At 40.2% G+C, this 16,642-nt stretch overlaps 1 protein-coding gene across 1 annotated transcript in view; it reads left to right on the top strand.

Moving 5' to 3' along the window:
- Window positions 1-15,790, top strand: part of LOC113026066 (uncharacterized) — a 53,270-nt gene extending 37,480 nt beyond the window's left edge. The window contains exons 7-23 of the mRNA XM_080304496.1: window positions 5,659-6,162; window positions 7,348-7,641; window positions 8,740-8,835; window positions 9,117-9,272; window positions 9,360-9,461; window positions 9,984-10,042; window positions 10,233-10,380; window positions 10,481-10,585; window positions 11,058-11,210; window positions 11,696-11,863; window positions 11,991-12,164; window positions 13,543-13,632; window positions 13,731-13,814; window positions 14,171-14,289; window positions 14,402-14,510; window positions 14,999-15,162; window positions 15,354-15,790. Coding sequence (XP_080160622.1) covers window positions 5,659-6,162; window positions 7,348-7,641; window positions 8,740-8,835; window positions 9,117-9,272; window positions 9,360-9,461; window positions 9,984-10,042; window positions 10,233-10,380; window positions 10,481-10,585; window positions 11,058-11,210; window positions 11,696-11,863; window positions 11,991-12,164; window positions 13,543-13,632; window positions 13,731-13,814; window positions 14,171-14,289; window positions 14,402-14,510; window positions 14,999-15,162; window positions 15,354-15,465 — 2,637 coding nt within the window. The 3' untranslated portion in view covers window positions 15,466-15,790. The remainder of the gene's footprint in view (window positions 1-5,658; window positions 6,163-7,347; window positions 7,642-8,739; window positions 8,836-9,116; window positions 9,273-9,359; window positions 9,462-9,983; window positions 10,043-10,232; window positions 10,381-10,480; window positions 10,586-11,057; window positions 11,211-11,695; window positions 11,864-11,990; window positions 12,165-13,542; window positions 13,633-13,730; window positions 13,815-14,170; window positions 14,290-14,401; window positions 14,511-14,998; window positions 15,163-15,353) is intronic.
- Window positions 15,791-16,642: the final 852 nt, after the last annotated feature.

Genomic DNA, 16,642 nt, shown 5'->3' with positions numbered 1-16,642 from the left:
TTGTTTGTGGAGCAGCTGGATGGAGCCAAAGGTGTCCCCCTTCCATCAAACTGCACTCAAAGAGAGAAAACCCCTCTGAGTGATTATAAAAAACACACAAACTACAAAATAAAAACTAAAAAGTCTGTAAAAACTGGACACAGGTGCAATTAGTCATCAGTCGAGGGCATCTGGGGTGTGAAACAGATAAAAGCTCTGCAGCAGTTTAACCTCGCGGGAAAATGTTGTGGAAACACATGTTGTGAAGTTCAATCTAGGATGAAATGATTGTATTTGCTATACAATACTATACCTTGGTTCCATTATATTATAACTTTTTGTCCATGCAAACATTATTTTGAAGTCTACTCATTGAAATCTATTCTGCATTTTACCTCCATGCTGGCTTTTAGTACATTTTCCCTACAGTGTAGAATTCAGCTAAATAATACAAATTCAAAACATGTAAATAAATCCGGCGATCATATGTCTGAGCTCCTGTTTGCTATTCCCACGTTAAAGAAAGAGACATCCAGGATTAGTTCGACCAGATTCCAGCCTGGTTTGTAACAAATCTTGCTGTTGAAAGGATAATTGTCGGCTAAACAAAGTGCAAAAACAGGCAGGCCTTGAGGACAGGGCGAAGGGTTGGTTGATTAATCTCTTTTATTTGCAGCCATGGAGATGGGAGGAGTGTGGGGGGAGGGACAACAACAACAACAACAACAACAGAGGAACATATTGCTAAGCAGATTGCCTCGGGCCAAACGTGGCTTGACGTTTTGCTCTCTGCGAGACACGTACATGTTCAACACAGCACTGCAGCCACTAATTGGTTATTTATTTATCTTATTTCTTCTAACGTTCTTGTTTTTTCTCTGTATGCTTAACTTGCTTTGGAGAAAGTGGAGGGGATTGAGGAAAGTTATGAGCCTTGACAAACACTGAGGGTAAAAGTCACATTTGTGCTGAAAAAGGTGAGAAGTGGAATTATATACAGTACAGTGAAAAATTTCATATTAAGATATAACCCATAAAAGAACAAAGAAAAGTACTTACATTAAAAAAAATCAACCAATAAAGATGAAACAACCAATATACTGTAAGCCAAAAATGTAAAAGAGGTTAGAAAACCAGCAAAGCCACTCAAAAAAACTGTATTACATAAAAATGAAGCAGATTTGTAATAAGAAGAAGAGAAGACGCGTTAGAGCAGAAACTAGAGATGACATTCTGCTTTACTTATAAAAAGAAACTACCAATACCAGTTAGAAAATTAGAAAACTATTTAAACTACAAAACAACCTGAAGAAATCAAAACTCAACAACCTAAAAAATGCTACGCAACATCCACAAAATGCTGGGAAACAATCAAAACCCAGGATCAGCAGTAACCCATGGCTTGGGGTGACCACAAGAAGCTAAAGAGCAAAAGTGGCCAACTTAAAAAACAAAAATACCCGAATAAAACTACAAAAATTAGTAAACAACCTTAAAAATCTAAAACCCTAGAAAACAACCAAATGAAGCCTTAAAAGATCATCAAACGAAAACAGAAGACAATCCAAAGATTTCAACTAAATATGGAACCTAGAACCATGAAAATATAGAATACTGTTTAAACAACCCAAAGAAACTAAAATGCATTACAAAGCTGTTAGAAAACAACACTGAAATCAAAAAGTAAAAGCCAAACAAAAAGAGCGTAAAAACACAACTTAAAAAGGGCAAAAGAATCCAGTAAAGAAAATGGAAGAAGGTAGAAAAGCACCACAAACACAAAGTAGAAGAGAAGCTTTAAAGTGTTCTCTCTTTTCATCCAAACCACTTGTTTTGCCCTAGTTTTCGATGTCACTGTTGATCTTCATCTCCGTCCTCGTCCTCGAAGCTGTCAGGCGCCGGCAGAAATAATGAAGTGTTTGAAATGCTCTAGGCTTAAAGGATGAAGCAGGTTTGGTCCTTACAGTTGATCAAATTTATTGTTTCTAACTTGAATAGTTGTTGTATGTTCTATTGTCTGGCGTGCAGATGGCCACAAGCTGAATCTCTGTGTGATCTCTGAGCAAACAGGCCTGTCTATCACACAAATCCATGTAGACTCTCACAAACATTTCCAGCCCCAGATTAGATTGTTCTTCTTATAACACCTTGGAGAAAGTTAAAGGATTCCACCCCACAAGTTTAGACAGTAGATTATGTAATAGGCCAGAGGAGCACTTGTTATATAATGTCCTGCCTTTGTGTTTCCAGTCTAAGACATTGATCCCAGAGAAATTTCTCATGTAGTTTCAGCTTTGCTTCCAAAATAAATTTAACTGAAATTGCATGTTTCAAACTAGAAGTGATGCTTTCAGAGCAGAGACACAGGACTCGTTTAGGAGTCCTGTGTTGTCTAATAGTCCAGTGGATGCTTTGGATCTGTGTGGATTGTATTGTACCCTCCATGAGTGGAGCGGGATCTGATGAGTTTGGAGCCCAGGTCATCACATGTGTTTCCTGCAGTGTGAGAATTGCCCTGCTGGAGAAGAAGTTATTAGTCTGCAGCAGTATCTGGGTGATACATGCCAAAGAAACATCCGGATCCCCCCCCCCCCCCCCCCCCAAATAAAAAAAAAAAAAAGAGAAAACCCCCCAAAACAAAAAAACACTGAATTGAGATGATCAATGGTTTTAATGTTGTGGCTGATCAGTGTAGGTTCGAGGACTTGAACCCATTCAGTGTTAACCTGAAGCCATTTATTATGAGCCATCGACAGATGGCTGCTCCTCCCTGAGCCTGGTTTTACAAGAGGTTTCTTCCTGTGAAAAGGGATTTTTCCTTCCCACTCTCGCCAAGTGCTTGCTCATAGGGTCTCTTTGATTGCTGGGGTTTTCTCTACATTATTGTACGGTCTTTACCTTACAATGTAAAGCACCTTAAGGGCACTACTATTGTGATTTGGTGCTACATAAATGAAACTGTTTATCCATTCAAAGTCATCCACTTACTGAAAATAAACTACAAAAGCCCTCCTACTGTAATCAGGGTCTCTCATTGTCACAAAAGCACAGCACCTGCTTTTTGATGATACACTTGAGCAGAAAAGCTCCTGTGTCCGCTGAACTTTGAATTCTGGAGAAAAGCCCCGATCACTTCTGCTGCATCAAGCCTCATCGGCAAGGTATTCACTGTATTTCCCAGAGTGCATTGCTGCCTTATATCTGGGTCAGATAGTGCACAGCTCTGCGCCATATGTCTGTACTGTAGTGAGGCCACAGGGAATGGAGGACCCGTGTGTATGTGTGTGTATGTGTGTGTGTGTCCGGGACTTTAGGGAATTTGTGGTTTTCCTGAATGAAGCTCTGTCTGCCTGTCTTTGTTTTTCCTCTGTCTTCTAACATGAGCAGAATTCAGCTTCCAGCTCCCGTGTTGATTTTACATACTGTAGGTTTTACATGTAGGTGCCAGCTTATCACAAAAATTTATGACCCAAATAAACCTCAGGTTCAGCTGCAATAATTTATTTTTTTTCCCACTGTTACAACCGACTGAAAACCCGTCCACTGGTAAAGAGTGTGCCAGGGACAGCTGGATGTGTGTGCAGCTTCATGGTTTTCCATATTGAAATGAACCAAATAGATTTGGTTGGGTAATCTAAAGTAAAAGCAGTGCATTGTGCCTTTGTGAGGGACCAGCTCATTAAGCACTCGTATGGGTTGATGCCCCTGGGAAACAACCTTTGATGCCTAAAATTTGTTCAGTATCTGCCAAAAATATACAGACGTATTCCGCACAATGTGCAATAAATATAATAGCCTTTTTTCTACTGCAAATAAAACGGCTTGTTTCAGACAGCAGATGAACTGAGGGTCTTGATCAAAGCTCAGTATGAGATAAAGAATATTATGAACTGTGAACCAAAGCTGTGAAACTGGAACTTGCATTACAAGGTCTACTTTAAGTTGCAGTTTACGCACGTTTGGGATTTCTTCTGCTGTGTTTTATATTTTATGCTGAAATTATATTCAAATACTTTCTTAACTCACTATATATTCTTAGCAAAACGACCCCAACAGTTTTAAACATTTAAAATTAATATGGAGCATGGAAGTAAATTATGAGTATATCTAAAAGATTCAAATGTATTTATTGAACAGATGTGTCCTGTGATGCCCTCAATTGGGCTCATAAAAAGTTGTGCTCTGGATTATTGCCATCACCATAGTAATGTTATATACAGGACATAAAGACACAAGCACAGCAATGCATACACGTTCTCACATTCACTGCATTCACTGTCTTCTCACACCGCAAGTCCACACTGAGCACGTTCACCTCACAGGGCAAAAATAATAACATTAAAAATCATCAGCTCAGAGCTAATCCCTCCACGGCCTGTAAACATTTTAATACCACAGTGATTAGCAGTGATCCTAAACCCTAGACAGACACCCACCCATCCAGCCTCCCTCCTTCTCAGGCCAGGGCTTCTCTCCCACCGCAGCTTCAGCTCACAGTCCTCGGGGGAGGCGGGCAGGCGAGTCCCTGGATTAAGGCCACTCGGTGCTTTGGACCCTTGAACCTTGAAAGTTAAACCCCTGGATGCTTGCCACTTCATTTCTCTAAGTGGCACCATCCTTCTTGTTATGATTGTTAATTAAAGTTGGATTTATTCAAGTGGCTTTTTGGCATAAAAGGAAAAATCCTGACATTTTCTGTTCTTCTCTCTTTTTTTTTTTTAAAGCAAGAGCTGAGCAGATTTTTGAATTTAAGTCCCTGTTGCTGTCCCTTTGTTTATTTACCTATCTACCGTTACATTTCTGTGTGAGAAAGTCAGATGTTGTGATATGAGGTGGGGGTGTAGGGTAGGGCTTTTTTTGTTGTTGTTGTTCAGATGAACGAGCAGATGTTGCAGTTTCTCAAGAGGGATTTATGTCAGGATAGGAACACACTTTCCCACACACGCACACACACACTGACACACAAACATACGTTCACACACGCTGGGATTCATGTCATTATGTATGCATTTCATCAGTCAACAACATCGATGCACTGTAAAGACATGGGCCAGAGAGAGAAAAACACATTATTAAAATAATGCTTTAAAAATAAACTTAAAGTGATGGTATGCATTTGATGCTAACCATTCTTTGGAGGGTTTTTCTCCTACTTCTTGTAACCACTTTCTAGACTAAGTAACACTTTGTTACAGCTGCTTATATGAACATAGCATTAAAGTCTCAAAAATGATGCTTTAAACCTGCATTCTTTCCAGTGACTGGCAGGGGGCAAAAGGGAATAAATCTGATTATATACAAGTCTATGACAAAATGAGTCTACTGTTCCCCTGACATATGACCTTGATAAACACTTTCCTACTGAGTTCATAGTTACAGTCAGTAGCTTCAAGCCCCATTTAACACAACATAATTTTCATTTTGTAAAATGTGGACCCATAAATCGAGTAAACATCATCCAAGCAGGTTATATTTATCTTTATTGCCCTACATGTCAAGCAACAAGTGCCCACTTGTTCTCAGTCAGAGCCACACCCCTCGCTTGAACTAGTGATGGTTTACAGGGTCTAACCTGTGTTAAATTTATATTGCCAGTCATTTAAGCCACCATCAACTGGGTGTTCAGACACTTCTGTAACAGTTTTTTTAGGGATCTGTTATTGTGTTCACCTCTTTCAGCACACACCCGAGTCGTCTTCCGTACAATCACCACTTAGTCCTCAGCAGACTACCACCAAAGAAGAGTCACAGCAATCCAAGAGAGCCAGTTATAAGAGACCAGTAGGCCTGACTCGCAATTCAGTGCAACGAGCTGGCAGCATCAAAGACCTGATTACTAGGTTCTCAGGTCCGGATCACCAGGTCTCACCTTCCGGTTCTCCACAGAGCCCTATTATGGGAGCTGAACGAGTCCAAAAGTCGGCTTCGATGGAGGCTCTGGAATCTTCAAAGTCAAGTCCATCCACACCGATCAGTGCCAGTCAAGATGGAAGTTCTATTCCCAGCATCAATGTGACTCCACCCTTCAAGGAAACCATTCAGAATGGAGTTGGACCAGTTCAGAAAGGTTCCAGAACTACTCAGATAACATCAAGAATCAATTTTCCACCAGGGGACGGTGCTGAGTCCAGAAGCCAAACAAACACTGGTAGAGACTCAGTGGCTGACTCTGGAATGGGATCGGTAAGAGACCGAAACAAAAAATATACTCCTGACCGGCAGTTTTGATGTCCTTGCATGAACAAAAAGCTCTGCAGCTACACTGCGTGAAGATGGCATGACTGCATGGCATTGCAGGTTTACTTAAACGCATTTCTTGCATGAAAAAATCTGCATCCTCAAACTGCATGACGAACTCGAACGCATGAAAACAGCAACGTTTTAAGCATACTAATCAAAATGGCCTAAAACTCACTGACGGATCTAACAAACTTTGTCTTCAATTGTCTTCCTTTTTTGTGCATGAAAACCTATTAAAACCCATTAAATGTTTACATTCAGTTTGCTTGCACTTCTCTTGAATTCATATTTTCACTTTTGCCCAAATTTTCCTTTTAGCTAGGTGCTTTTGATCATGTGTATTTGGAAATGGGAAGGCTTTCAGGTAAATAGCAGTAAATCTAAATGAACCCCTGGGCAAGTGTTTAAGCCAACGCCAACCATAGAAATCAAAGAACAAGTATGTTCTTTAAAGTAATTTCAACATAATAACGTAGTAATTAACAATTTATTTGATAGAATTGTGTTTCAGGCTGTATGTTGTTAAGTACAGTAAACTCCATCTTTGATACCAAACAGCAGACAGAGGGAACACACAATGAGCTGCTGAGCATAGTGAAGTCTTTCTTTAGTTGGTGGAGGCAAAGCAGAGTTTAAAAAAAAAGGATTCAAAACCTAAAGCTGTTTGGGAACATTATAATAATATATCAGCACTGTGTTCTTTTTGCCCTCTAGTGCTCAGAAAACCACAAGTCTCCCTTTAAAGAAATGTCAGTTAGAACCGGGATGAAATAGCAGAAAAGATAGTATCTTGGTGTTAATTGCATAAAATTAATACAGTGAGCCAAGTTTGTTTCTATTTATGCACATTTTTTCCCAGAAGTCAAATCAGTTTGCTATAGTGTCTTTCAGAATGATACATTTTGCCATCTCCTCTGTCATTTTACCTTCCCATGCCATATATTTATTTTCTCTCTGCTGTCAATTGGTGACAACACCATCACATGCTCTGTTAATTCATCCTTCATCCGTCAGTTCTTTATGTTTTCTAACTGGGTGCATTCGTGTTTATATGCTGACTGATTTCGCCCCCTCCGACAGATTCATCTAGGTTTTTCATTCCTCATTTTTCACCTTCTGTCCCTCCAGGAGTCAGAACTGGATTCACACAAGCAGCTGGACAGCCCATCAGAGGAGGAACCCTCCACGCCCAAAGCAACGATAATCAGCCAGAACCCGAAATATCAGCTGTACCTCAACAACGATCTGAAGACCAACGGGTTCAGTGGCAGAGATGCAGATGGTCAAGGAAGCGGCGGAGGATCAATCGGGGAGAATGGCCCCAGGATGTCCCGATGGGAGACCACCCGGATTGGGGCGAACCATTACAAAGGGTCCCTGGAGTGTTTGGCCTCACGAGATTGGGACACTATGGCTGACAGGGTGGGTGATTCAGACCATGTGTTCTGTCTGTATATATGCGTATGATTCAAGATCGCTTTTAGAAAAATTAGATGGCGCCTTACTTCCAGAGTAAAAGCATCAGTTATTAAACAGTGCCCTCTCCTGGAAGAGCTCAGCTTTTAGATTCTTAATTCCAGTTCACAGCAGACATGATCATTTCACTGAGAAAAATGAAAACAGGCACTTCTAGAAAACATTTAAAGTTTGGTGTTTGAGTCATTTAGAGCCAAAGTAATTCAAAAAGGTAACATTTACATTATTACATATTATTTATATCCAAATATCTTACAGAAAACTAGTTTTATAATCCGTTAGTAGATTCCGATCATGTCAAGATTCCTCATTGAATGTTTCAAACTGAATTGCTTTAAATTTAAATAAGTGCACATTTAAGCGAGTGAGGTTCACACAGTATTGCCATTTTTAATATTTGATCCTTTATGTAGCATTAATAAAATAAATCTTTTCCTTTGCAGCCATTGACACGTGCCCAGTCCTGGATGAATCTCAAAAAACAGGTCTAATACCGGCTGTTCTGTTTATCACAGAATTCAATGAAGGCAGCCTTGCATGTCCTCTCTGCACCAAATCAAATCTAATCACCTCGTTTGTCTGACTCGAAAAGCAAAAATATCAAAAAGAGAGGCTCAATGCAAAGCTAACCCTCTCTTTTTGATGTGAAATGATACCATTGTTTATCGTATGCATAATAATTAAGGACACAATGATTTGTAATTTTACAGCCTGGAATATTACCATCCTGTTAAAGTACTGTAGGTACTGTGGCATTAATGGATGTTTTTGTAGCATCTGTTACTGGTATGAATGTGAATACCAGTATAGAAAACTTGTTTCAGTCTTCACGTTTGTTATTTTAACAGGATTGCTGCACACGTCTAATAAACGCAGCTGCTTTACAGCACACGCCCACCTTTGTTCATTTTATGTTGATGTGAGGAAGGCAATCGTGGCTGTATCTGCACTTCTGAATTCACATTTTGCTCTGAGATCCTTGAGCTTTATTTGTCTTCTTTAAGTCTCTACATTTTTGACTTTTTTTTTTTTTTTTTTTTACAGATGGGTGTCGTTGACAGCCCCCCCAGAGTGTTTAACAGTCCATACTCCCAAGCCACCTCTTTGGAGTACAACCCCCCTTATCGAATGTCTGAAAAGGTTTGTAAGTTGACCCCTCTTTAATTTTGAAACCACTTCATTTATACAGTGTCTTGAAATGTACTAAAGTTACATTTCTTTCCTAAAATACAGCAGATTCACAGCATGTGTACTTGGCAAAAAGCTTTTAAAGAGTGCCAATAAACCAAATGTTTCTTTTAAACTGTTGCAGGAAATAGTTTGCATTGGTTTCTGCATAATTAATGTTTTGACCAGGATGTGGAGTCACAGCAGGCTACTGACCCTCCTCTGTTCACCTCCCCTCTTTTCTCCATGTTCAGGGTAAACTATCTCCTGCCACCTCTGAGATGAACCTGTACACCTATAACAGTCGCAGCACGAGTCCGGTGGGCATACAGACGCCGACCCTCATTTCCCCCCGCCCCCGTTTCTCTACCTACGACACTCTGAGGAGGAGGACGGAGGTCAACAACATGGTACATGTTTACTGACACACACACGTGTAGCACATACTCTGACTTCCACACTTTGTAATGGGTTTCTGTACATTTTTCTTGCTACAGGTGGTGCCCACACACTACAGCATGCGCTCTTCCACTCTGGGAGCACCCAATAAAAAAGACTACATAGCAGAACTGACCAAACAGCTGGACACCATACAGAGAGTAAGCCCCGTTTCACTTCTTGTGGATTCAGTCGCCTGGGAAAAAAAAAAGGAGTATAGATTCAAATTAAAACAAATTAACATTAAACAAATGTCTGAGAAATGCAGACTTATAGCATGGGTACCTGACCAAAAAACTCTCAAAGAGTGCCAGTTAGGCTCATTTAACTTTTATTTATCCTGTTATGGGCCCTTTGCGCAGCCCTTTATCCACTGTTTGAAGCAAGCCACTTTCCCTCCCTTCCTTTCCCCCTTAAGTGGCTTTTTTCCTGATTGGCTGCCCCTCTTAAACAGAAGGTTTGAGGAGTAGGTGGGAGTCCATGAATCCTCTCTTCATGATGTCACAAATCTGTTGACTACTGTTCAGCATGAGTCTGATTTGGACCAGATTCACCAGATTTATCAGATTAATGAATCGGAGACCACCAAACAGGACACAAAACAATCCACTGTGTGAGGAACATTTAGCTCCTGGCGGTTTGTAGAAAACTAGATTTTTGATGTGGTGTGTTGTCTCTTCCAGCGCAACCAGTTCCTGGAGGCAGAGAGTGTGGAGATGGAGAAGGAGAGGAACCAGATCAGGTCGGGCATGTGTGGTTTTTCTGTAGTTGTACTCGAAGTCAGCACACTGTTAGCTAACCGGGGGCCGTGTACTTGTGACTTTAAAATTAAGCTTTTAGCCTCATGTTATTTCTTTCTTTTCTTTTCTTTTTTTTTTTTTTAAGTATATTAAGTCTATTTCAATTTGTTCTTGTCTAAACTGTCTGTGAAGGTTTGAGATGCGCGGCCTGCTGGTGAACAACGAGGACCTGCTGAGAACAAACACACAGCTGAACAATGAGCTGAAGCGGCTGAGGGAGCAGATGATAGAAATGGAGAGAGAGAATCAGTCCGTGGGGGAGCGGTTCAGAGAGATGGAGGTGTGACTTTTTTTTTTTTTTTAAAGATAAAAGGATGCATAGAAGTGATTTGTAGTAGTATAAATGTTTGGATGGGTGACACTTGTGTTGTGCTACGCAGATTGAGGTGAAGCAAGCCAGAGAGGTGATGGTGGAGGCCAACACTCAGGAGTATGCCTTCAACTTCCTTGAGCAGTCGCTCAAAAATCGGATCCAGGATGCTGAGGTATGCAAAGTTAGACGGAAGCAGCTAAAATAATTTTTTTTTAAAAAGATCACATTAAAACCTGAGGAGGAACTCGCACCAAAATAATCTAGATAGATAAAAAGAAACTGGATTATGGGGTGTACCATATCTTTAAAGTGATTCCCACTCATCCAGATATCCAAAGATGTCATTTACAATTTCTTTGTATTTTTTTAACCAATTTTTTTTTAACTTTCTCTAACTATGGTCACAGAGCAGGGAAGGGGGACTCGGGGTACACCCCTGTGTTACTCTTTAGTATAACACAGCACACAGAATGCCAAGAATCCTTAATGACATTCACTGATAATCCAGTTTAGCCAGTATCCAGCTTGGTTTTATTTGTCAGTGAGGGACTAGATCATCTATATTACTGCACATTCAGACCAGTAAGAGACACATTTTCTCTTTTACAAAGAAGCTGAACTTTATGCATGTTTTTTGTTTTCAGGAAAATCTGGACAAGCAGACGCAACATGCTCAGACTCTGGCTGAGAAGTTGTGGCTGGCAGAGAGGCAGCTGGAAGACGTGGAGAGTGACAAAGAAAGCAAAGACAAGAAGCTGTCTGACCTCAGCAACACCATCCTCAGGCTGGAGACAGAGGTACGGACATAGTAGACACTGAGGCGATGAGCAGCCATCACCTCAGAATTAGATTTATTTAGAAATTCTCTGAAAAGAACCACATAAATTGTCATCACTGAAAAACCTGACAACCCAAAGCAGTGATTCCAAAGCATAAACTGCACCCCCTGGTGCAGCATCATTTACAGTAACATAAAGTATGTGCAGAAAAGGCTTTTAATTTTCTTTTCCTTTTTAAATGGAGTTGAAATTGCCATCAGATTTTTCAATCAAATTAAAAAAGCAGTACAAAGCATATTATTCTTCATTTCTCCAGCACTATGAGAGCAGTAAAATCTTTCTTCTGCCTCCATGTGGAAAAGGACTCTTAAATTAAAGCGAAAACATTTAAATGTGTTAACCAATTAGATCTTTAAGAAATGTTTGTAGCGAGAATGTGTTTTTTTTCTATTACTACAAATACAAACTGTATTAAACTGTAATAAGTTTATATCCATTTCCAGCTGGGTGAGGCCATGGCAGCATCCACTCAGGCTAACGCAGAGATGAACCTGCAGCAAAAGCTGCGTGAGGATGCCCAGATGAGGTTGGACGAGCTGGAGGAGTCCCTGCTGGAGAAGGAACAGGAAGTGCAGAAACTGCAGACCCTCGTGACCAAACTGCAGGGAGAGGTATGTTGTAGCGTTTGAGCTTCAGCTGTACTTTGAGACATAGTGGCCTAATAGAGAATAACAGCTGTGGAAACCTTTGGAGTACCCACAGCCTCACGACCTGTGTGTTTTCTGTATGTGCGTGTAGGTCTCTGGTAAGCTGTTCGATAGAGAGCGTTCGCTGGAGGAGGAGATTCAGCTGAGAGAGAGGCTTCAGCTGCAATGTAAGCAGGCAGAAAGGACTGTGGACGACCTCACCATGGAGCTGCACAGCACGAACCAAACCAGAGACGACCTGGCCAAACAGCTCAAACTGGCTCAGGTACAGTAAATAGTCTGAGGCGAGGCAAGAGGGTTACACTGCATCTTTACACCAGATACTTTATTGAATGTGATCAAAGAAACAGTCAGACAAACATTTCTAGGTTTTTGTATAAGATGATATTCACAACCTCTGCAAAACCATAGAGACCACCTAGCTGCCATGGATTGTCATGCTCACAAATTTAAGTTTGAAAAATTCAGCCTTCAGCATCATAAAGGAATAATCTTGATTTCAGCTTTGATTTACCATCCATGTCCAAAACATTTGGTCATTGGAGGGAAATTGACTTGAATTTGGGGCGACAGCTTTTAGCCATTGCTACTGTGCCTCCTTATTAACGTTCGCCTGTGCCATGCTCTTTGGCGGGATGTTGTGGATCCTTGCAAGAGAAATGTGGCCTACACAACTCTAGTTTTCAGAAACTCATTTAGCTGAAGGTTTCTGTCTAATTTCAGATTTGGAAAAAAAATCCCAACTCATATTCAGAGAATGTCACCCCCTGCTGTTGCTGTTTTTAGATTGGCGCTGTCATAGACAGCTATCGGTGTGGGCCAGATGACAGCCCACATTAGCCTCATTGACTCTTTATCTAATCATCATGTCTTGCCCTTCACCTTAATTTGCTGAATGAGTCAATAAACATTCATCATTTCAAGGGTAGAAAGCTAATTACCTGCTCAACAGCAGCACACTTTTCTTCAAGCTGTCAAACTGGTTCACATAAAAATTTTTATTTTCAACACTGAAAGAGGAAGAAATGTGAGGGGAAATTTGATATTTTTCCCCTAATACCCTTACTTTGCATGTGGTGCCCACATTTAAAGCTTCAATAAAAACAGCTGCTAATCGTAGTGATTGTAGTTAATAATCAACATGAAGAAAAGCAGCAGATTAATACACATTTGGTTTGTCTAACTGATTCCAGATAAACTACCATATGCGTGTTTTATATACAGCATGTCAGGCTTTTACACACACATGTTAAGTTTACATCCATTGTTGGTTTTAGTCCTTTCTTGTGTTTTTGCTATCACCAAATTCCTGAACATTTCACCATATTTGGATCATGTGACATCCAAAGTGTCTTTGTGTGCATGACCTAATGAGTCAAACAGAGATGTCCACTTGAGTTAATCATTCATGCAAACCATCAGAGTTTGGGGTTAATGGGGTATTAATTATGCAAATCCCGTTTAGCAATCAGCATGCTACAGTGATTCCATAATCCTGTATATACGTCACGTCACCATTTCTGAAGATGCTTAATCTGTTCCGTTTTCAAAAATAACCCGAGTGTCAGACATTTTAAAGAGTGACCTCACAGGCTGTTTGAGAGGGATTCAGATCAGAAGTTTACTTATTTTTAAACTTTCAGGAGAAGCTAATCGACCTAGAGAGCGATCTGGAGGAGCTGCATGACAGCGAGCAGAGATGGGCCGCCAAGCAAAAGAGAGCCATCGATCAGGTAGATGCGCTGGGAACAGGAAGCGTATCAACTGAAAACTATTCGTATAGAACTGATTTGATTGGTTACTGACACTCTTTTTGTGTTTTGACCTCCAGACCGAGCAGCTGCAGCTGAAGCTGATTCAGGAGAAAGATTTGAACGAGCAGCTGGAAGTTGAGAAAGTGTCAATGGAAAGACAGGTAATCTGTGTGGGCTTATTTCTAGTCTTTTTATGCATGTGATAAGTGTTTGGGCCTTAAATTCAGAAGCCTATATTATATTATATGCATTTCAATAGAATATATTTACTTTTTCTGTGCACCATTCTCATTTGCCATTTTGTGAAAATGAAGCAGAACATTTCATAGATAAAACAAAAACTTGCCATCACTTTGTGGACAAAAAGACAAATCAGATCTTATTAGTGTCATTTCTAAAAGAAACACTTATAGCTGCCATGGTTTCCTTGTATTTAGACATTTTTATACACAAAATAATGTAAATAAAAGGAGACTTTTTTCTGTGTTTTGAGTACTAATAAAGTGTGTTTGTGTAGCTGCGTCAGCTTCGTCTGGAGGTGGAGGAACTGCGGAGCAACAGAGTACAGGAGGATGTCATCTCTAAGACGGAGATCAGAGTCAAGGAACTGGAGAACTCACTGAGGGTTGAGGAGAGGTCAGTTAAAGATCTTCTCTGTGACCGAGGACAGCCTGCAGACTTTGCAGGAGTACCTGCACGTGTTAAATGGCTTTTTGCTGTTACACTACAAGTGTGTGTTTCTGCGCAGGAACAAAGCAACTCTGACAAACACCAACAGTAAGCTGGAGAGGAAGATCAACGAGCTGAGTGATCAGATGGAGGAGGAGCACCGGATAGCTACTGAACAGAAAGACCTGGTAATACAGCCACACATTTGTACAAACCTATAAAACAGCATTTCTGTCTCAGACACCCCCAAGTGGAAAGTGTGCGTTAGCTGAAATATCCAAAGCTTCAATACTACTAATTCTTAAATCACCGATTATTATTATTATTATTATCATCATCATCATCATCAGCAGTAATTTCCATCCTTCTACTACTTTATTTTTACTAACCTTATATTGTATTTTAAGTTAACTTCAACTAGTTTTTGCTCTCTGGGATCCACCCACTATTTGGATGTATATTTGATTTCCTTTTATGAACATTTTTTTTTTTTAAGATAATCATAGAAACAAACTTCCCCCGCACTCTTTTTCCTTTTCTAATGGGACGTATTTGTATGGTGAATTGTTGACTGATTGACCCACATAATGGATTAACAAACTGTGCAAAAGTGGCAAATGTTTTTATGTCGTGTACACTAACCAGATGATCTGATAATCTGTGATCTGTTCTCCAGATGACCCAGAGGATCCGCTCTCTGAAGCGCCAGCTGAATGAGGCCGAGGAGGAGGCAAGCAGGAAGGAGGCACAGTACCGGCACACCCAGAGAGAGCTGGCTGAGGAGAGGGAGACAACCAGCCGCCTACAGAAGCAGCTGCTTGACCAACACCTGCAGACCAAGTATGAACTGTACTGCATGCATGCAGATGGACTGTTGATAGCTCATAATGCATAACAGCTACTTGACACTTGTATTTTCTTTCATGATTTCTCACCTTGCAGATTTCGTTTTTTTAACCTCCTTACATATGTTTATGTACCCTCTCATAATTTTGATGGCAAACTAATAAAGCTTCATCTGTATCCCTCAGGCGTAAGGAGACCATGACAATCCGTCAGACTCTGGATAACCTGAGGTTGGACCTGAGTGACGATGACGATGATCTGACACTGGAACATAGTACAAATGTCACCAAAGTCTAAAAACCCCCTCACTCTAAATTCCCTCAGCGGGAACAGTGTATAACCAAATGAAAAGATTTCTTTTTCCTTCCAGGTTTTATTGTTTGTTTTTTAAACAGGAAATGTCTACAGGATAGTCACTTTTTAATACCATCAGGAAAATTACATTTCTGAAAATCTGAAAGGACAAAACAATCCTGCATGTAAATGCACCACAAGTCCTGTACTTTACTGTGTTAGTGCTGTTGTGCTAAAAGCTGAAATGCATTTTTTTCCCTTTACATGCTCTCCGTGTGTACTAAAGTGTGATTCTCTGCCCACATTTTAAATGTTAATTCAAAGGGTAGTAACTCTTGTTTGTCTTACCTGGGAGTGGCCCAGTGAAAACCATTCCTCAAGAGTCTCCTATAAAGCTTGTGGAGTTGATCGCCCTCTTCTGTTGATCAGGAAGAAATTCAACCGTGTAAAGTGAACGACAGAATCACCTGGTGGACTTTCTGCCTCCCTGTTCTCCTTAAAGCCACAATCTGCTCGTTTGCCAAAGAAAATAAACCTACAGGAGTTTGCTGCAGAGACATGTTGACACTTATACTGCAAAAGATGTAACTGCTGTGACACCACCCACCTATCATTCAGAGCAGTCACACCCTTAAACAAACTTGCTTTAAATTTTAATAAGTTATGCAAGTTGCAAGTTATGCAAAAAAAAGTTTTAAACTCATTTCTGAGGGAAAGCCAGTCCCAAATGGCCATTTGAGGAAATATTATTGTTTAGAGTACTGACATAATAGGGATTTGATTAAGGTGTAGTTTTGAATCTATTTGTTCCACCCAACTACTCAAGTCTTTTAGAATGGGCTTTAAACCAGTAAATGTTCTGAATTATCCAGGTGCACAAATGTTCTAAAGACTTCTGGTGATGATGGGAAAGAGGACTTTTTCAGTTCAGATCTCAGAACGCAAATAATGATTCAAAGAATCAGAGCTCTCCAATCTCTCAGCTTTTGTATTATTTGATGGCTCTTTAATGGCAGTTCTTTCCTAAAGAGGGTTTTTTCTACATTCATACATGCAGTATTTGGATTTTGACATATTAGAAGAAATAGCAAGATAAATCTGGTACATGTGAGGGATCTTTAAGTAACTGTGTAATTCAAATCAAAGCCCATTAAGCAATTATTTATATGAAGTGTGTGTG

This window comes from Astatotilapia calliptera, chromosome 7, assembly GCF_964374335.1.
Source record: "Astatotilapia calliptera chromosome 7, fAstCal68.1, whole genome shotgun sequence".
Lineage (NCBI taxonomy): Eukaryota > Metazoa > Chordata > Actinopteri > Cichliformes > Cichlidae > Astatotilapia > Astatotilapia calliptera.
Note: the sequence above shows the minus strand (reverse complement) of the source record. Positions and strands in the feature narration are given on the sequence as shown.